The 18386-nt window shown below is 42.9% G+C and overlaps 1 protein-coding gene across 1 annotated transcript in view; it reads left to right on the top strand.

Annotated features, from left to right (window-relative positions):
- doc2b (double C2-like domains, beta) overlaps positions 1-18386 on the top strand; it is a gene marked incomplete at both ends in the record, with an annotated part of 242205 nt that overhangs the window by 157769 nt on the left and 66050 nt on the right. The window contains one exon of the mRNA XM_084320364.1: positions 7177-7303. Coding sequence (XP_084176490.1) covers positions 7177-7303 — 127 coding nt within the window. The remainder of the gene's footprint in view (positions 1-7176; positions 7304-18386) is intronic.

The raw sequence follows: 18386 nt of genomic DNA, 5'->3' as shown, positions 1-18386 counted from the left end.
AAAATAGAACCCATTTCACTCTACTGAGAGGAGAATTCAATACAACGCTATATGTGCAGTTTAAAGTGCCGGCGATAATAACAGGAGTAATAAAAACACAATTAGTCTAATATGAACTATAGCAGACAATATAAGGTCAATGCGTTAAAGAGCGCCGGTCGTCCGCATTATACTTGAAAAAATAAAGTCAGTGTGCAACCGTAGCTAAAGAGTCACAGTAAACACATGGCGAGGTATAGTGTTAGCTAGGAGAGCTGGTTAGCCGGCATGTCTTGAGCATAGTGTAATTAGGCTAGGGCCTGTTAGCCCGATTCACGTAGATAGCTCCGCCAAGAGGGATCCTTCCCTCTCGACCGGCCAATACGTTAGCATATAGCTCTTTCGAGTGAAAGTTATGAAGTACAGTCCATCCAAATACAAACTTGAAAAAAGATAGTTTGCATAACAGTCAATGCAAAGTTCAGTAGCGAAGTTCAATGCTCAGACAATAAAAAGACCAGTACGTCAAAAAGCACAAGTCGTCTGAATTATATTAGAAAATAGTCAATGTACATACCCATTTCTGGAGATACATAGCGTAGATAATACCATGCATGTTACCGTTCTGTTGAATCGAAAGGCCGTGTTAGGCGAGTGGAACGGAATAGTTCGTTGAAAGAGCCTTGCGCTAAGCTAGGTGCGTGCAACCCCAGATGATTTCAATAACGCACCACTGCCTGTCTTGTAGGGAACCGCAGGCAGCAAAAGATAAAATTGCGTGAATGTCCGACTTTATCCGTGGGGCCATTTCTAAAAATTCTATGCGCCAGCTCAATCTCCGGTGTTTTAATGGACGGAAACCATTGAGGAAGTTCTAGGTATGAAATCGGCGCGTCTTCTTTGATGTACTCAGGCAAGCCATAAACTCTAATATTACACCTCCTGTTCCGGTCCTCCAGTTCTGCAATCTTATTTTCGTAATAATGGAATTTTTCCTCGACCTCCAACAGTTCAGCGCAGTTGGTTTCAGTCACGATTGCCACCCCTGCCATCCTTTCCTCCACTTGGGTGATCTGCATGGTCGCGCTAGCTAGCTCCTCCTGGAGCGAATCCAGTCTGCTGGTTAGCAAGAGCATGCTAGCGTCGAGCTCAGCGCGGAATAGAGTTCTGATAAAGTCACCATCCACTTCATTCAATGTCCCCTTCTTATTCGATAATTTATTCGCCATCACTGTGGAGCAATATATGAATGTATGTCGTGAAATTAACGTCGTAATTGATATATATGTGGAGTGGTCACTGAGCTCGGAAAAATCACGCCGCCATCCGACCTGATCGTAAACCGGAAGTCCCATGATACATACATTCTAACGATTTGAGGCTTTGTTTCCAGGGGTCCATCTAAGTTCGAATCTGATCCAAATCTTATTTTAACATTATTCTAGAGATTATTCCGTGGATAAGCCAAAGATTTAGATTCAAGACTCATAAACCATTTTACCAAGTACAAAAAAAGAACGTGAGCCATTATTTTGGACAGCTCTTGGAAAGGAACAGAGCCAAAATATCTGACTCCCTTCAGAGAGCCACAATGCCCATCACTAGCGGTAAACACACCCGTAAGTGTTTTGTTCGCAAAACACATCTTGTGTTAGAACACTTCCTTTTGGAGAGCGTGGCATTAAAGGCTCTTAAGCTACTCCCTGCCGAGCTAATTAAGCAAACTAAAGCTACAGGAAGCACAATGTAAAACTCCCCCACTGGGTAAATGGGGACAGAGCCAGAGCAGAAACACTATTTAATCAAGAGGACAGGAGGACTCTATTGGACAGAGGGTGGAGGTTGGGTCTCAGAGTGGGCAGGGGATTGGGGGGGGGGGTTAGGCGGTATATTAGGAACCTATATTAGGGCCTGAATTGCAGTCTTTATAATAATGACCTGAATTGCGGTCAGAGCGTATCTCTCTCTCTCTCTCTCTCTCTCTCTCTCTCTCTCTCTCTCTCTCTCTCTCTCTCGTCTCTCTCTCTCTCTCTCTCTCTCTCTCTCTCTCTCACTCTCTCTCTCTCTCTCTCTCTCTCTCTCTCTCTCTCTCTCTCTCTCTCTCTCTCTCTCTCTCCTCTCTCTCTCTCTCTCTCTCTCTCTCTCTCTCTCTCTCTCTCTCTCTCTCTCTCTCTCTCTCTCTCTCTCTCTCTCTCTCTCTCTCTCTCTCTCTCTCTCTCTCTCTCTCTCTCTCTCTCTCTCTCTCTCTCTCTCTCTCTCTCTCTCGCGCCTACCAATCACAATTGACCAATCGGAAGCGCCACCCATGCCTGGTTACTGTTGCTATGTCTATCAAAAGTCACTGGAACAATTAAATTAATACATGTTTTTCAAGAATCTGCTCACTCTGGGCAGGTGAATCTGCTCACTCAATTGTTGCGGCTACGTCACACAGTGCGTCATCAATCTCTGGCCCTACATGTTTAGTCAGCGGAGTTTCTTGTCATTTGTCATATTGCAAACTGTCTTTGTTAATAAATGCATATAAAAAAAGACCCAGATGAACAGCATGTTGCGTGGCAGCGTTGGGGCGTGGCAGGCATCAGTGTAAACAGACAAACAAACGAACAGTACTGAATGCTCCATTTCTTTAAGTCACAACACGCTTCACGCGTCAGTGACATATTCTTCTCTGAAGCTGTGCCGTTTGAATTGATTCTCATCAGATGGGCGTGTGGCGGAAGCGGATCCATCAATAATGCGCGTGGACGGATCTTCATGATCAATATAGATGCATTAGTAAGACACACATGGATCAAAGCACACGTGAAGAGGTCAATGAGCTTTGGCTAAGAGGAGTGTGGTATCTGGCCACCGAGCGCACTGGTCGTCTTAGGGAGGGGTGGGGGATGGAGGGCCCTTGGCGCTCCCAAAGATGCCAGATTTAGACTTATTGTCTTGATTGTGATTCTTCCACAGGCGCCACACACAAATCATCAAGTTTATTCAGAATAATTTGGATATTAAAAACATGGCATCTGATGATAGCCTCATTGCCTAAAATGTCATGCTTTTAATAACCTATTATTAAATATTTTTTGTAATACTGTATGTGGAGACTGAGAGTGTCTTTATTTATGACAAGGTAGGTTGGCCTTCTCTTTCTGACAGGCGCAACAATCATTGGTATTTGTTTATTTTTAAAGCTCTTATTGGTCCTTATATCTCAATGTTGTTAGAAAAGTGTTGTTTTGTACATGGTTTTGAATAGACACCTACTGGCATTCATCATCATTAATTTTTTAATGTTTTTAATATAGAATCTACTGGCATATTGTACTACACCCACTGAGAAACATATTGTTGTGTTTATAATTGGCGGGTCACTAAATTTGATAACAGCAGGGTTTTGTGTTGTATTGGAACATGGACAAGTGATGCTCTGTATTCAACAGCATGATTGGATGACTCATCGCATCAGGATTTAATTCTATGCGTTGTCTGAGTAATGAAATAGGCACACAACAGATGTATTCAGGCTGCAAGGCCTGAGGAGCCAAGAGCAAAAGCAATTTCACCCCTTTAAGCTGCATGGATGATGTGATGATAAAGTCTGAATCAAGTAGTGATTTAGTGTAAAATAATGTCATCAATTATGTAACTAATTCCTCATGAGTTACCCTCCTTATTGTATTTTGTTTTTAACCCGTGCAAATTAACTAAAATAAAAATAAACAAATTACTGTAGAGTGATCATCTGTATGGTTCCCGGTTCGATCAAGACACTGAAATCCCAACTGTGATGGAAAAGTAGGTTGGCACCTTGCATGGTAGCCTCTGCTGTCGCTGTTTTGATTGATTGATTGATTGAAAACTTTATTAACAGATTGCAGAATGGGTACAGTACAGTACAGATCAACACTGTACAACTGTACAAGCAAAACTGTACATTGGAATATTGACAAAACCATACTTGGTCATTTACTGTACATTGGAGGGGGTTGGGTTAGGACATTTACAGGGGCCAGTTTCGAATTGCAGTCTCCCGTAGGTGTTCTTTGAGAGTGGTTTTGAAAGTGGGTAGTGATTCACATTCCTCTACAGCTTTGGGTAGGGCGTTCCACATTGATGTGGCATAATTGCAAAACGTGTTTAGTCCCTTGTTTGAGCCGAATCTGGGTTTAACATGATTTGTGGAGCTCCCTCTGGTGTTGTGATCGTGGTATTCACTGACCTTTGGGACGTATTTTGACATGTACATGGGTACCTTGGTCATGTAGTGTATCTTGTAGACCAGGCCCATTGCAAGTTGCTGTACTCTGTCGTCTACTCTAAGCCATCCTAGGTTGTCAAAGTGGGCAGGGGTGAGGTGGGTTCTAGGAGTAAGGTCAAGCAGTAGTCTGACCAGTTTGTTTTGAGATGTTTGTAATTTTGTTTTTAGTGCCTTTGAGGTGCTTTGGTACCATGAGGTGCAAGCATAGTCGTAGTACCCTTGAATGAGTGCTCCTGCCAGAGTCTTCAGGGTATTCTTGTTTACCAGAGAGGAGATCCGGTACAAGAATCGAGTTCGTTGGTTGACTTTTTTTATTACATTGTATACCATTTTGTCACAGGAAAGATTTGCCTCTAGGATGGAACCCAGGTAGGTAATTTCTTCTTTCCTTGTGACAATATTGTCACCCACTGTAACTGAGAGGCCGTCGGTCTTGCTGAGTTTGTTATTTGAACCGAAGAGAATGGACTCTGTTTTGCCCACGTGTAATGATAGTTTGTTATCAGCGAGCCATATGCAGATTTTGCCTAGTTCCCAGCTGAGGGTTTTTTCAACCTGTAACTTGTTCTTTTCAGAGACCAGCAGGGCTGAGTCGTCCGCAAACAGGAACAAGTTGCAGTCACAAGCTGACGACATGCCATTTGCATAAATTAGGAACAGTAGCGGTCTTAGTATGCTTCCTTGTGGAACACCACAGCTCACTGGGAGGGGGGGGGATAGGGTACCGTTTACCTCCACCATCTGTTCGCTCCCCTCCAGGTAGGATTGCATCCAGCTCACTGATAGACTATCAAAACCAATTGCTTTTAGCTTGTCAATCAGAATGGTGTGATTGACAGTGTCGAAGGCCTTTTGTAGGTCCAGCATGACCATGCCGCAGTATTTGCCCGCGTCCACCTCTTGTTTGATGTGGTCGTTTAAATAGAGAAGGCATGTGTCAGTGGAGTGGGATGTTCTGAAGCCAGATTGGAATTCGTAGATTAGATTTTTTTCCGCGAGGTACTTTTCGACCTGTTCGTATACTCTCTATATACTTTTTTCCATGACTTTCGAGATGGAGGTAAGCATAGAAACAGGGCGGTAGTTGCCTGGGTCTAATTTGCTGCCCTTTTTGTGCAGGGGTGTTACTCTCGCAATTTTGAAGTCCTTGGGGACGTGTCCCCGTTTTATGGAGAGGTTTATTATGTGTGTGATGACTGGGGTGATGGCGGCTGCTGAGTCTCTGAGGAATTTGGAGGGGATGTTGTCATGGCCAGTGGCCTTGTTCGGTTGGAGGGTGCTCAGTTTTTTGAGTACCTCATCTGTTGTTACCATAACCAGTTTGAAGTCGTCTTTGTGGACTAGGTTCTTGTAGTATGTGTTCTACCCCATAATGCCCTGAGTGGGAGGGTAGTTTGTTTACCAGTGTTGTGGCTATGTTTGTGAAGAAAATGTTTAATTAATTGGCTACATCCAGCTTGTCTGTGATGAGCGTGTTGTCCGTCTTTATGTTTATGTTTAAGAATCTGGTTTTAAGTTTTTTACTGCAGCCTAGTTGATTATTGAGTCATTTCCAAAGTTCACATGGTTTGTTTTAGTTTTCCTCAGTTTTGTCATTGATGAATTTATTTTTGGCAGTTTTGATCATGGAGTTTACGTCATTTCTTAGTCTGTTTCTTTCCAGTTTGAGTTCAGTCACGTGGGCTTGGAGTTCACTGCTCGTGCTTTTGGTAAGCTTTGACTGACATTTATGAAACTCATAGCGGTCAGTATTTCAGTGTGCATCCACGGCTCAGCATGATTTTTTTACCCTGGTGGTTCTTAGGGGGGCCATGTTGTTTAGTATTGTTGAAAATTTGGTTTTGAAACCAAGCCATGTTTCTTCAACCAGTGTACCATTGAGCTCATCTGACCAGTCCAGGCTCTCCAGTTCAAGGTTAAAGGCCTCGGTAGAGTAGGTTTTGAGGTCTCTAGATGTGACTGTTTTGTGACAGCCAGCCGTTTGTTTTAGCTTTTTGCGGGTACAGAATATCATATAATGATCACTTAACCCGCATGCTATAACCCCTTTATTGGAGATCTTGGACTTGTCAGAGGTCAGGATGAGGTCAATGGTAGTCTGAGTTGATTCACATACACGTGTGGGTTGGGTGATTAGCTGGCTGAGGCCGTGCAGATCACAAAACCTATTGAAGGATTTGAAGATGGTGCATCTTTTTGTTGCATATCCGTGTTCCAATCCCCAATACGAATCTTTTCTGCATCCTCAGCTCCAGCTAAGCACACATCCAGCACATCATAAAAGCCATTTTGGTCTGGCGGTCTGTAAATTGTGCCGACTAAAACAGATTTAGCCCTTTCAAATAGAATTTCCACCCATACAGTTTCAATAGCCTCATGATCTAGGTCAGTACGGTTAATGAATTTGGTGTCCTTATGAATGTACATACAGACACCACCTCCTACCTCCATACTTGTTTCTGTCATTACGGACTATTGAATAATTCTCCAATTCTATTTCAGGGTCTGCTATTGATGAATCCAGTTTAGTTTCAGAAAAACATAGAATGTTTACCTGTGTGAACATGTGAGTGAATGTGAGGCATAAGATGTAAAGCACTATATAAAAAAATCGAAATCCCTCTTGGCTAATTCTCATAGTCCTACTCTCCTACTAATCCAAACCTCTGATGTCCTATTATCTAAACCCCTGATGTCCTACTCATTCAAACCCCTGATGTCCTACTCATCCAAACCACTGCTGCCTGACATTTTGACTGATGCAATATCTCAGTATTCACCCTCTCATCTCTCTGCAGCGTCTTTGTTTTATCCAGATACGGCAGGATGCTTCTTGATCCTAATCCTAATCCCAATCCTAATAATCCTGATCTCAAAAGGTCAAACTGACCACGATGAGCATGTTGTTTTCATTCCTCTTGTCTCTCGTTTTCGTCTCCTTCCAGGATTTCGGTGTGTGATGAAGACAAGTTCCGCCACAACGAGTTCATCGGGGAAACGCGCATCCCCCTCAAGAAGCTGAAACCCAACCAGACCAAGAACTTCTACAACTGTTTGGAGAAACAGCTACCTGTAAGTGCATCCGTCATGGAACTACGCACCCTTACCTAAAGCAATAGTGTGTACTTCCTATCTACACAGCTAGAGGGGGCAGTTCCTATCTACACAGCTAGAGGGGGCACTTCATATATACACAGCTAGAGGGAGCAGTTCATATCTACACAGCTAGAGGGGGCACTTCCTATCTACACAGCTAGAGGGGGCAGTTCCTATCTACACAGCTAGAGGGGGCAGTTCCTTTATACACAGCTAGAGGGGGCAGTTCCTATCTACACAGCTAGAGGGGGCAGTTCATATCTACACAGCTAGAGAGGCACTTCCTATCTACACAGCTAGAGGGGGCAGTTCATATCTACACAGGTAGAGGGGGCAGTTCATATCTACACAGCTAGAGAGGCACTTCCTATCTACACAGCTAGAGGGGGCAGTTCATATCTACACAGCTAGAGAGGCACTTCCTATCTACACAGCTAGAGGGGGCAGTTAATATCTACACAGCTAGAGAGGCACTTCCTATCTACACAGCTAGAGGGGGCAGTTCATATCTACACAGGTAGAGGGGGCAGTTCATATCTACACAGCTAGAGAGGCACTTCCTATCTACACAGCTAGAGGGGGCAGTTCATATCTACACAGCTAGAGAGGCACTTCCTATCTACACAGCTAGAGGGGGCAGTTAATATCTACACAGCTAGAGAGGCACTTCCTATCTACACAGCTAGAGGGGGCAGTTCATATCTACACAGCTAGAGGGGGCAGTTCATATCTACACAGCTAGAGGGGGCAGTTCCTATCTACACAGCTAGATGGGGCAGTTCCTTTATACACAGCTAGAGGGGGCAGTTCCTATCTACACAGCTAGAGGGGGCAGTTCCTATCTACACAGCTAGAGGAGGCAGTTCCTTTATACACAGCTAGAGGGGGCAGTTCCTATCTACACAGCTAGAGGGGGCAGTTCATATCTACACAGCTAGAGAGGCACTTCCTATCTACACAGCTAGAGGGGGCAGTTCATATCTACACAGCTAGAGAGGGCAGTTCATATCTACAAATGCACATATCTACATATGGACATATATAACAAATACATTTGATATCTAGACACAGCTAGAGGGGGCAGTTCATATCTACACAGCTAGAGAGGGCACATCCTATCGACACACAGTACAGCCAAAGCATTCCCACTGCTACCGTGCCATTAGAGGCAAATTAATAAGAGTTGTCTACCCAGAAGACAACACTGCTTCTTCCTCATTTGAGATTGGTGGTTGGAACACTGAATAATACACATCACTGCCACTTGGTGGAAAGAGTGATGGGGATCAGTAACTTCATTACCAGTGTTGGGCAAGTTACTTTTAAAAAGTAACTAGTTACAGTTACTAGTTACTTCTTCCAAAAAGTAACTAAATTACTTACTCAGTTACAAATTATAAAAGTAACTAGTTACTTCAGAAAGTAACTATTGCGTTACTTTCAATATTATTTTTTTTACATAAACAACATACACAAATCTAAACTATTTTAATGTTGCTGTGGGACAAAGTGAGACTAGCCTCCAATCAAATGCCATGTATGTAGATATTATAATTACTATGTTTATATAGTGGATCATACAAATACAATAGATGTTTTGGAACTTTTGATATGTATTGCCCCTCAACAGGCCACAACTGGGCAACATTAAATTATGCTTGTTAAGCACTATACCAAAAATAAATAACAAATATATACTGATTGATTGAACATTTTAATTAACAGATTGCAGAATGGGTACAGCAGTATGGCTCAATACACACAATTGTTAAGGGGATGCAGATCAGAGAAAGACTTTCGTCTTGTTTACATCAGGGTCCCCCATTTTCAATTCATGACATTTATGACATACACAACATACAGATATAAGAATCTAATCGAATCATTCTAAACCAGGGGTCTCAAACTCAATTTACCTGGGGGCCGCTGGAGGTGGAGTCTGGGTGAGGCTGGGCCGCATCAAATATTCCACAAAAAAAGGGTTTAAAGTATTCCAAAAAAAAGTACAACTGATCCAATCTTCTCACAAACAAACTCACTAAAACCTCACAAACACCAGCAACTGAGCATTCTCAGTGGTGTCAGTGGACTCATCCACAGCTATGGAAATGCATGTGCATTTTTTTAACAATAATTCTGCTTGCAGCTTGATATGATTTCATTCCATTTATTTTTGTGGTTCTTAGCACTGAATTCTGAGGAAAGGCTGCATCAAAATAACTGTGTTTTGTTTCATAGTGGCTTCAAATTGCCACTCTTCACAAGAGCTACCGTTTCTTGGTGCTGGGAGGATGCACGCATATTCTTTAGTCCATGCACCATTGAATTGCAGCGATTTTCACTGTCGACTTTTCTTTTACTTTCTTTGAACATGCCACATTTTTCTACTAACTGCCTGCTGGCGAAACTAGGCTACTAGCTACATTTATCTCACGGGGATACAACTGGGAATGAGGTTACTAGCTACAGTACCTGCAGATTAGACAACCTGTCGATGCGCTGTCAACTCGCTCTGACTCGGCCCTGCTGAAAGACAACTTGCATTCCGGGAAGACCCGCCCTACTCTGCTCTGATTCGCAGACTGTGGGTGGGGGGGATGCGTGTAGCTTTATGCCAAGCAAGCAGTGCAAAAATTTACCGTAGTGGCATGCAGTAATGCGCCTTTCATTTTCCGCCGCCCAGCGCCCAGGTCGCGCGGAAATAGGCTGTCTATTGCCATTCTCTTTGACAAACTCTAACCTTAACCAGCTCCTTAACAACGCCTAAACTTAACCGTTCTAACCTTAACCAACTCCGAAACAATGCCTAACCTTAACCTTAACCTTAACCATGCCTAACCTTAACCATAGAAATTATATTGCCATTCTCTTTGACAAACTCTAACCTTAACCAGCTCCTTAACAGCGCCTAAACTTAACCGTTCTAACCTTAACCAACTCCGAAACAATGCCTAACCTTAACCTTAACCTTAACCATGCCTAACCTTAACCGGCGAAAGAATACACGTTAAAAAAAAATCATGTTAAAAAATATTTTTGATGGGATTCGAACTCGCCAGCAAACAAGCCATAGGATCCACAGCCATGTGTCCTTGCCAATTGAGCTATTGCTAGATACTGAATAAGGGGCGGTGACTTATATATATTGAGCTCCGCTCGTGTCGAACCAAGGCGGGATCTCATGCGCATGCGCGGGCACCTCGCGCGAGCACGCCGGCGCACGCACGCACCTGAGCGAGCACGCCGCCGCCGGTGCACGCACGGTAGCATTTGTCTGAAAAGAAGGGCGCTTTACCGCACTAGCGTGCGGTGACGAATGCGGAAGCATTTTTGCACTGCTTGCTTGGCATTAACGTACAGGCGGGGGGGCGTACACGCTGACGGGACGCTGAATGTGATTGGACCAGAGTAGACAGACAGAGACAGTGGAGCAGTGCTTGCAGAGATGAGTGGAGAATTTGCGCACTAAACAAGGAAGAACATATTGCCCCTCAGCGCAGATATGTCTGATGAAAGAAACAGGTTCATTCATAGTAACGCGCCGCATTTATTTGCAGTAACGGCAACGGCGTTATTGAGATTGGAAGAGTAATCCGTTAGATTACTCGTTACTGAAAAAACGAATGCCGTTAGTAACGTCATTACTTATAGCGCCGTTATTCCCATCACTGCTCATTACAGAATAAACCAAAGCCTCTAGGTGGCGGTATACACATGAAAACAGTCAATTTCCCCCACACACGTTGTAGAGGAAGACCATCTCATTCCTTTTCATTGCCTAACTTTAAAGTGGTAATCCTCAAGATCCTCATTTCTGTTTGTTTTGGTGACACCTATTGGTGATGAGCGATCATTAAGGTTGCATTTTTGCACTGTATTGACTTGCTTTCCAATTTGTAAATGCAACTACTGAGTTAGTCTTCTATTCATTACCAAGAAAATGCTGGTGATTAAAACACATCACTTCCTGTTTGCCTGATGATTTTCCCAGGAATGTCCTACCACAGACCAATGTTTGGAACAACAAACAAGAACCACAAATGTAAAGATATTTATGTTGTGTATAGCTAGAATCACTATTGTGTTATATCAGTTGCCTTGGTGATAGAGAGTGGCAAAATAAACATTTGATTTATATGAAAATGTTTGAGATTACTTTAACCTGACTCTAGCCTTAACCTGACCCTAACCATAAGGAATGTCAGGAGTGTCCTTTCTTCAGCTTTAGAATCTGATGTATAATTTGATTTGTTATAACTGTTTTAGTGCACACTCTCTGAGCACAGCCAACACTCAAATAATGTCAAGTTAGTATCATAATACATCTTACAAATGTAAACAAATGCAATTATTTTGCATTTTGCACATTCGCCGAAATGCTTGCTTGTGATTGGTCAACAGCCCCCCGACTGCAGTCATTATTTTTCGATAATGACCGCAGATTTTTCAATAATGACCGCAGAGCGCAGCTGTTGGCAATCAAGCCCACTGACACACACTGCTGCCGGCGATGACAGGGGGCGGAGCGCCGAGCGGAGCCCGAACACAGCGGAGCCAGAACAGAGCTGCTGCCCGCGCGATAATAATAATCACTTTATTTGGGCTGACAGAGCCACAGAACAACTGCGATTTGTCAAATGAATTAGGTATATTGTTAGTAAGTTAGCCATGTAATAAGCGGGATAATGTATAGCCTACTCGGTCATTGTCGCAAAATAATTGACCTTCACTCCGTTTAAAACACCTCGGCACGGCGCCTCGGTATTTTAAACTCCGTGTCGGTCAATTATTTTGCGACAATGACCTCCTAGCCATACATTATCCCTTACTTATTACATGGCGTTTTCACATTCGCCGAAATGCTTGCTTGTGATTGGTCAACAGCCCCCCGACTGCGGTCATTATTTTTCGATAATGACCGCAGATTTTTCAATAATGACCGCAGAGCGCAGCTGTTGGCAATCAAGCCCACTGACACACACTGCTGCCGGCGATGACAGGGGGCGGAGCGCCGAGCGGAGCCCGAACACAGCGGAGCCAGAACAGAGCTGCTGCCCGCGCGATAATAATAATCACTTTATTTGGGCTGACAGAGCCACAGAACAACTGCGATTTGTCAAATGAATTAGGTATATTGTTAGTAAGTTAGCCATGTAATAAGCGGGATAATGTATAGCCTACTCGGTCATTGTCGCAAAATAATTGACCTTCACTCCGTTTAAAACACCTCGGCGCGGCGCCTCGGTATTTTAAACTCCGTGTCGGTCAATTATTTTGCGACAATGACCTCCTAGCCATACATTATCCCTTACATAACACATACCTTATTTAAAAAAGAAAAAAATGCAATGACATTGAAAAACACAAGTCTCACTGTACTGAATCTTTAACCACTAATTGTTCTCGCCTAACCAGTTATTACATATAATTCTGTAGGTCCTACTTGGATGTTTTGGGGCAGACACCCCCCCCCCCCCCCATAATTTGTCTGCCCCAAAACAAATAGGACCTACAAGATGATATGGAATGACATGGAACAATGGCAAAAGCAGAATGGTGATTCCCTCTATGGAGCTGTAGGAACTAGTTGGTGGAGGCAACACAGATTATGAGCTACAAAATGGGTAAAGCCTGGCCAGCTATTATGTTGTCTAGTCTTCTTTCAAGTGGCTCTTAGCTGCCTGCGGATGCAATCAATGTTCTCCTGAGCTTGTTTACCAGAGAGTCCTTCATGCCTTCATTTTGTCCCGTCTCCATTATTGTGACGCCTTGTATGTTGCTATTAGTCAGGCCTCTCTCAGGCCTCTCTCTCTGTCTATCATCTGCAGCACATACAGAAGGCTGCATATATACAGGCTCCTGACTACATACAAAGGGACGCTATTATCCCAGCTCTGGCATCTCTATAGTGGCTCTCTTTCAGTTACATAATGTTTTTTTAATTCCTGTGTATAAAGCCGTATACAGTCTTGCTTCTGATGTCTGAACCTCGATGGCCTTGTTATACTGTACAGCTAGTTCCCATGGCCCAAACATAGAGATGGCTGGGCTCTTGAAAAGGTCCAGCGAATGGGCCCTCCCCAAACCTGCTTAACCTCTTAAGCCCGAGCCCTATTTTCTGAAAATCTGCCTAAAAGTACATACGTCGTCGGCACTCAAAGTGTTAAAGCCATTGGTAAACAAACGTATTGCTGAAATAATTTGACAGGGTTAGGGTCTTTACTCTTGGCTACATTAGAAGAAAAACACAACATTAATTCATACATTCTGTAGAGATGCATTTATGGTGTGATGTCATTTGTGGTCCAGTACCGGACCGCTCAGGCTTAAGAGGTTTTTAACTCATATTGTATATTAAACATGTGTTTATTGCTGGTCTCCATGCTTTTTCTTTGAGACCCATTAAAGGGTCTACCACTGTCCAGTGGGAAAAGTAACACAAAAAAGCAATCTAGAATCAAATATGCATGTATTGAATTGAGAAAAGATTTTGAATAAAATCTTGACCCCAAGAATCGAATTGTGAGATTTCCCAAATTGTGCACCCCTACTGAATACTAGCTTTGAATGCAGTACTAAGCAAACTGCTCATGGGAAATGTTCTGCTGTTGTCCAGTAATAACTGAATGCATAAATATAGTTAAATTGTCTTAATTTTTGCCATTACCACATAATCAACCCCTAGCTCATCACTATCTTAATTGAAGCTAATGCGATTAACAAGCACAACCTCAATTAACCACATAAGCATCCGACAGCCCGTTTCATTGTAGCCAATGAAATTCTGGAGCCAACGCTATCCCATGTGAGGGCTGATTACAACGAGAAAGGGGTAGAAGAAGCCAGGGAAGTCCTTTGTTTTGACTAGAGCCTCAGAATCAATGGAAGCGGACAGCCATTTTTGATAATCATGCCAAATTAATGCTAGTACACATATTACAAAAACCTTTGTAAAACACAAATTGTCCATGGAATTGTTATACACTTTGGACCTGTACTGTAGATAAGACTTCAGGTTATGGAACCGTTTTCCAGCTCCTACCTCTCAGCTAGAACTTAAAATCAGGCATCTGGCAACAAGTAAACAGAAATGTGAGGACACAAAACCTTTACTTCAGTGTGTTCAAACCTCTGTAACTCTATTTCATTAGCACTCAGTGATTCTTCTTTGTTGTGGAAGAAAGATCAGAATGTCTCGTTTCAAAAGAGACCAGACTCATGCATGTGCTATAAGTATAAATTATAATAAATCGCAAATTACTTGCAATTGTCAGGCGTGTTATGCAAAACTAGCCCCATTTATGCTTGAGGCATATGGTTAAAGGAAAAACTCATGTTAAAAGAAATAAGGCACTTAAAGCCTCAATAACTTTTTTTTGCTTGACCAAATACATGTGGGATATATTGTATATTGTAGTATATAATGTTTCCAGATATTATCAGTATAATCAACTATCAGGTCTGTAGTTATTTCCATGACTAGGGGCGGGGAAAATACTTCCCTTTTGCCCAGTAGGAGCTGACTTTTCACCTACTGTGTGAACTAAAAGCATAGAGTGTGGGTAGTAGTATTAGTAGCTTCTATGTGACTGTGTTGGTACTGAGGGATTTCAAACACGCTAACTCACACACAAAGTGCAATGCATGTAAGCCGCCACTAGGGGCAGAGTTGCTAACAGTGAGTGAGTGACTGGCTGGCTGATTGCATGAATGCGTTAATGACAGTGCCAGTCATAGAGGTCCTTTGCAACAAAAAAGCGATCAGTTAGGGTAGGTTGTCAAACACAAAATGTCTAGACTCCCATCTCTCATACTCGCAATCTCCTGAGTGTGCTGATGTCATCCAACTCATTTAAGTTTAGATCTGTTCCCTCGTGTGCCCTGCATGTCCAATGTCCCACTCATGATACACAGTGTTCTCTTTCTATGCACTACTTGTATTTCTTCATTTGGAGTCTATAGTTCACAAGCATTTGAAACGTTGGCACATTGCTCCCAATTAGAGGAAATTCCAGAGTACCCAGAGTTGCATGTACCCCTTGTTGAAGTGTCCCACTGTGCCAGCGCTAGTGGAGTTAAGAATTAGGATTTAGGAGTCAGGATGTTGGTTGAGTGACCTCCCGACTTCACGTTGGGGAAACTGTGTTGTGCAGTAAGTCGGGGGCGAGGCGGCAGGTTGCTTACCCACGGACTTCTCTTCCATACAGACGCTTAAAGAGCACCTACGGGAGGCTGCAATTCGAAACTGGCCACCGTAAATGCCCAAAACCCCCACCACCTCCTAATAGACAGTCTCCTCCCCACCGCATGTATATATTCCCTCCCCGCCGTATGTATATTTCCCTCCCACCCACCCACCCCCTCCTAATGTACAGTCCCCTCCCCATCATATGTATATACTCTGTCAGGATCTAGGGGTAACAGTACTGTATATTTGAATACCGCCTATGTCACAAATGTATCAGTACTAAATACCTATATGTCCCTATGCCATAAATGTCATGTATGTTGTGTATGTCATAAATGTCTATATGAATTGAAAATGGGGGACCCTGATGGAAACAAGACAAACGTCTTTCTCAGGTCTGCATCCCCTTAACAATTGTATGTATTGAGCCGTACTGTATTGTACCCATTCTGCAATCTGTTAAATAAAGTTTTCATTCATTCATTCAGCAGTGACAGTGTAATCTGTCATCTGCAGCTGCTTGGGCTGATGTCAGCGGCCTGCCCATTGTCGTGGCTACGTCATTACAGATGTCTCATTCTGAAAGTGGTTTCACCTCGGTTTGGTGGTTAGAAAGTGAACGTCAATGTTCCAACATGGCCGCGAATCAACATTCCGAGTGAATCAACATTCGTTTTAGCCGCTGTGCTACTGTCGACGTACTGTATTGGAGTCATTTTCCTTTTTTTTTTTTTACTGTCCATCGACGGCTCAATCTCGTCTTCCCATAGGGGTTCTGGCGACTGGGTAATCAGTCACCATCTGTTGAAACGCTTCCTTCAAGGACACAGGGAGAGTGAATGGCGATGTCACTGCCATCATTGTGTCCCATATCCTGTGAAATATCGGGGTATAACACATATAAAATTTGGTCCCCAAACGCTCACAATCTGAGCAGCATGTGTCGTACCCGTCTCTGATTAGACGGCTTACTGATGACTTAGCCTCCGATATATCAGCCTTGCTTCAAGGACAGTAGAAACGTAGGCCTTTACCACGTGCCCTGGTTCCTATCGGGGATCTGGCCTTGGCGCTGAAGCTGTTAATAATAATAATACATTTTATTTGTAACCCACCCTACCTTCCTGAGAATCTCAGAGTGCTACAGAGTTAAAAAGAATAAAATAAAAATAGATATATATAAAAGAAAAAAGGGAAGAACACATAGCAGAACAACATAGATAAGACATAAAAACTAATAAAAGGCCTTTCTAAAAAGGTAGGTCTTGAGTCCACGTTTAAAAGTGTCAACAGTTTGTGGTGCTCTCAGGTGGTTGGGGAGAGCGTTCCACAGTCTGGGTGTGGCCGAGCAGAAGCTGTTGTGTTTATCAAGCTGTTCAAGATTTCTATTAAGATGCTGTCCTTGAAAATAGCTGTTGTTATGGCCCCGTGTTCAGCTAATTATGTCAGCACCTGTGCACTCTCTATCAACCCTAATTGGTTGTACATTAGTAGTAAGAAATGGTGTTCAAGGTTGAAACCCATTATTTTTGCAAGCCTTTCCATCCCTGTTTGGGGGGGGGTCTTTCATTAAATTGCCATTCTGAGGTTTCTTCACTTTTTTTTTTCAATTAAGCTTCTGAGGGAGTTTTTCTCTTATCTTCATTGAGGGGTATAGGTCAGGGGAGGTGGTACTATTATGATGTGAGGTTGTGAAGCCCATTAAGATATTGGGCTATACAAACTTGACTCGACTTGACCTTCTGCTCAATAGATTTATCTGCTCCCCTCTCACCATGCTGGAGGAGGATGCACCACAACAATCTCACGGAAGTTATTCAGCGCTGGGAGACGACATTCTCACGGAAGTTATTCAGTGCTGGAAGACGACATTGTCATGGAAGTTATTCAGCGCTGGGAGACGACATTCTCACGGAAGTTATTCAGTGCTGGAAGACGACAATCTCACAGAAGTTATTCAGTGCTGGGAGACAACATTACTTCTCACAAGGGGAAGTGTCTCCCAGTGGAAACAGGGAAATCCAATGTTCCTATGATGACCTCTCATTCGACGCCTATGGCGGTGGTGAATCAGCAAATTACAGCTACCAAATTGCCAAAAAACTTAAAAGAGAAATATAAACTCTGGCATTGTCCTTTTAACTCATTCAGCGCCAGCGAGTATCCCCATCCCTGTAGTCAATGGGCCACGCTTTAAAAGATAGGCATTTTCACGATGCGTCACGATGTTTGCAGAGCTATATCTATATTCTATATTATAGCTATGGAGACAATACTATGGCTAATTTTTTCATGTATACGTTTGCGTGTTATCCCGTGGTGAATATTGTATAGTTTCAGAGTGATCCGGGCTAATTCCTGGAAGCTGAGTTGTGGAGCTCTATATTCATTTTGCCAAAGTCGTTCACGTTGCTCGCCTGGACACGATACTATTTCCAAATCAAAGGTATATAATAGGTATTATGTTTCATCATGAAGGCATCGGGGTCGTTTTGTGATGCTCTGATCGTCAGCAACGGCATACGTTTGAGGACGTTTATTTGTTTATTAGCAAAGGATCCCCATTAGCTGACGCCAAGACGTCAACTAGTCTTCCTGGGGTCCGAGACGACATTAAAACATTACAACATTACAACATATACATTGCAATTAAAACATAATACAATTAAAACATAGCAAGACATACCAACCAAGGAAACACAACATAGCAAGACGTACCAACCGAGGAAACACAACAACATTAACACACAAACAAATTATATCTAAATATGTCAACGGTAACATATTGCATAACTCAGCATTGTCAATATTGGCTACATGTAAGATTTTAATTTATTTTTGAAGCTTGCTACACCTCTTATGTCACGAATG

This window comes from Notolepis coatsorum (genome assembly GCF_963971535.1).
Source record: "Notolepis coatsorum genome assembly, chromosome: 8".
NCBI lineage: Eukaryota > Metazoa > Chordata > Actinopteri > Aulopiformes > Paralepididae > Notolepis > Notolepis coatsorum.
Note: the sequence above shows the minus strand (reverse complement) of the source record. Positions and strands in the feature narration are given on the sequence as shown.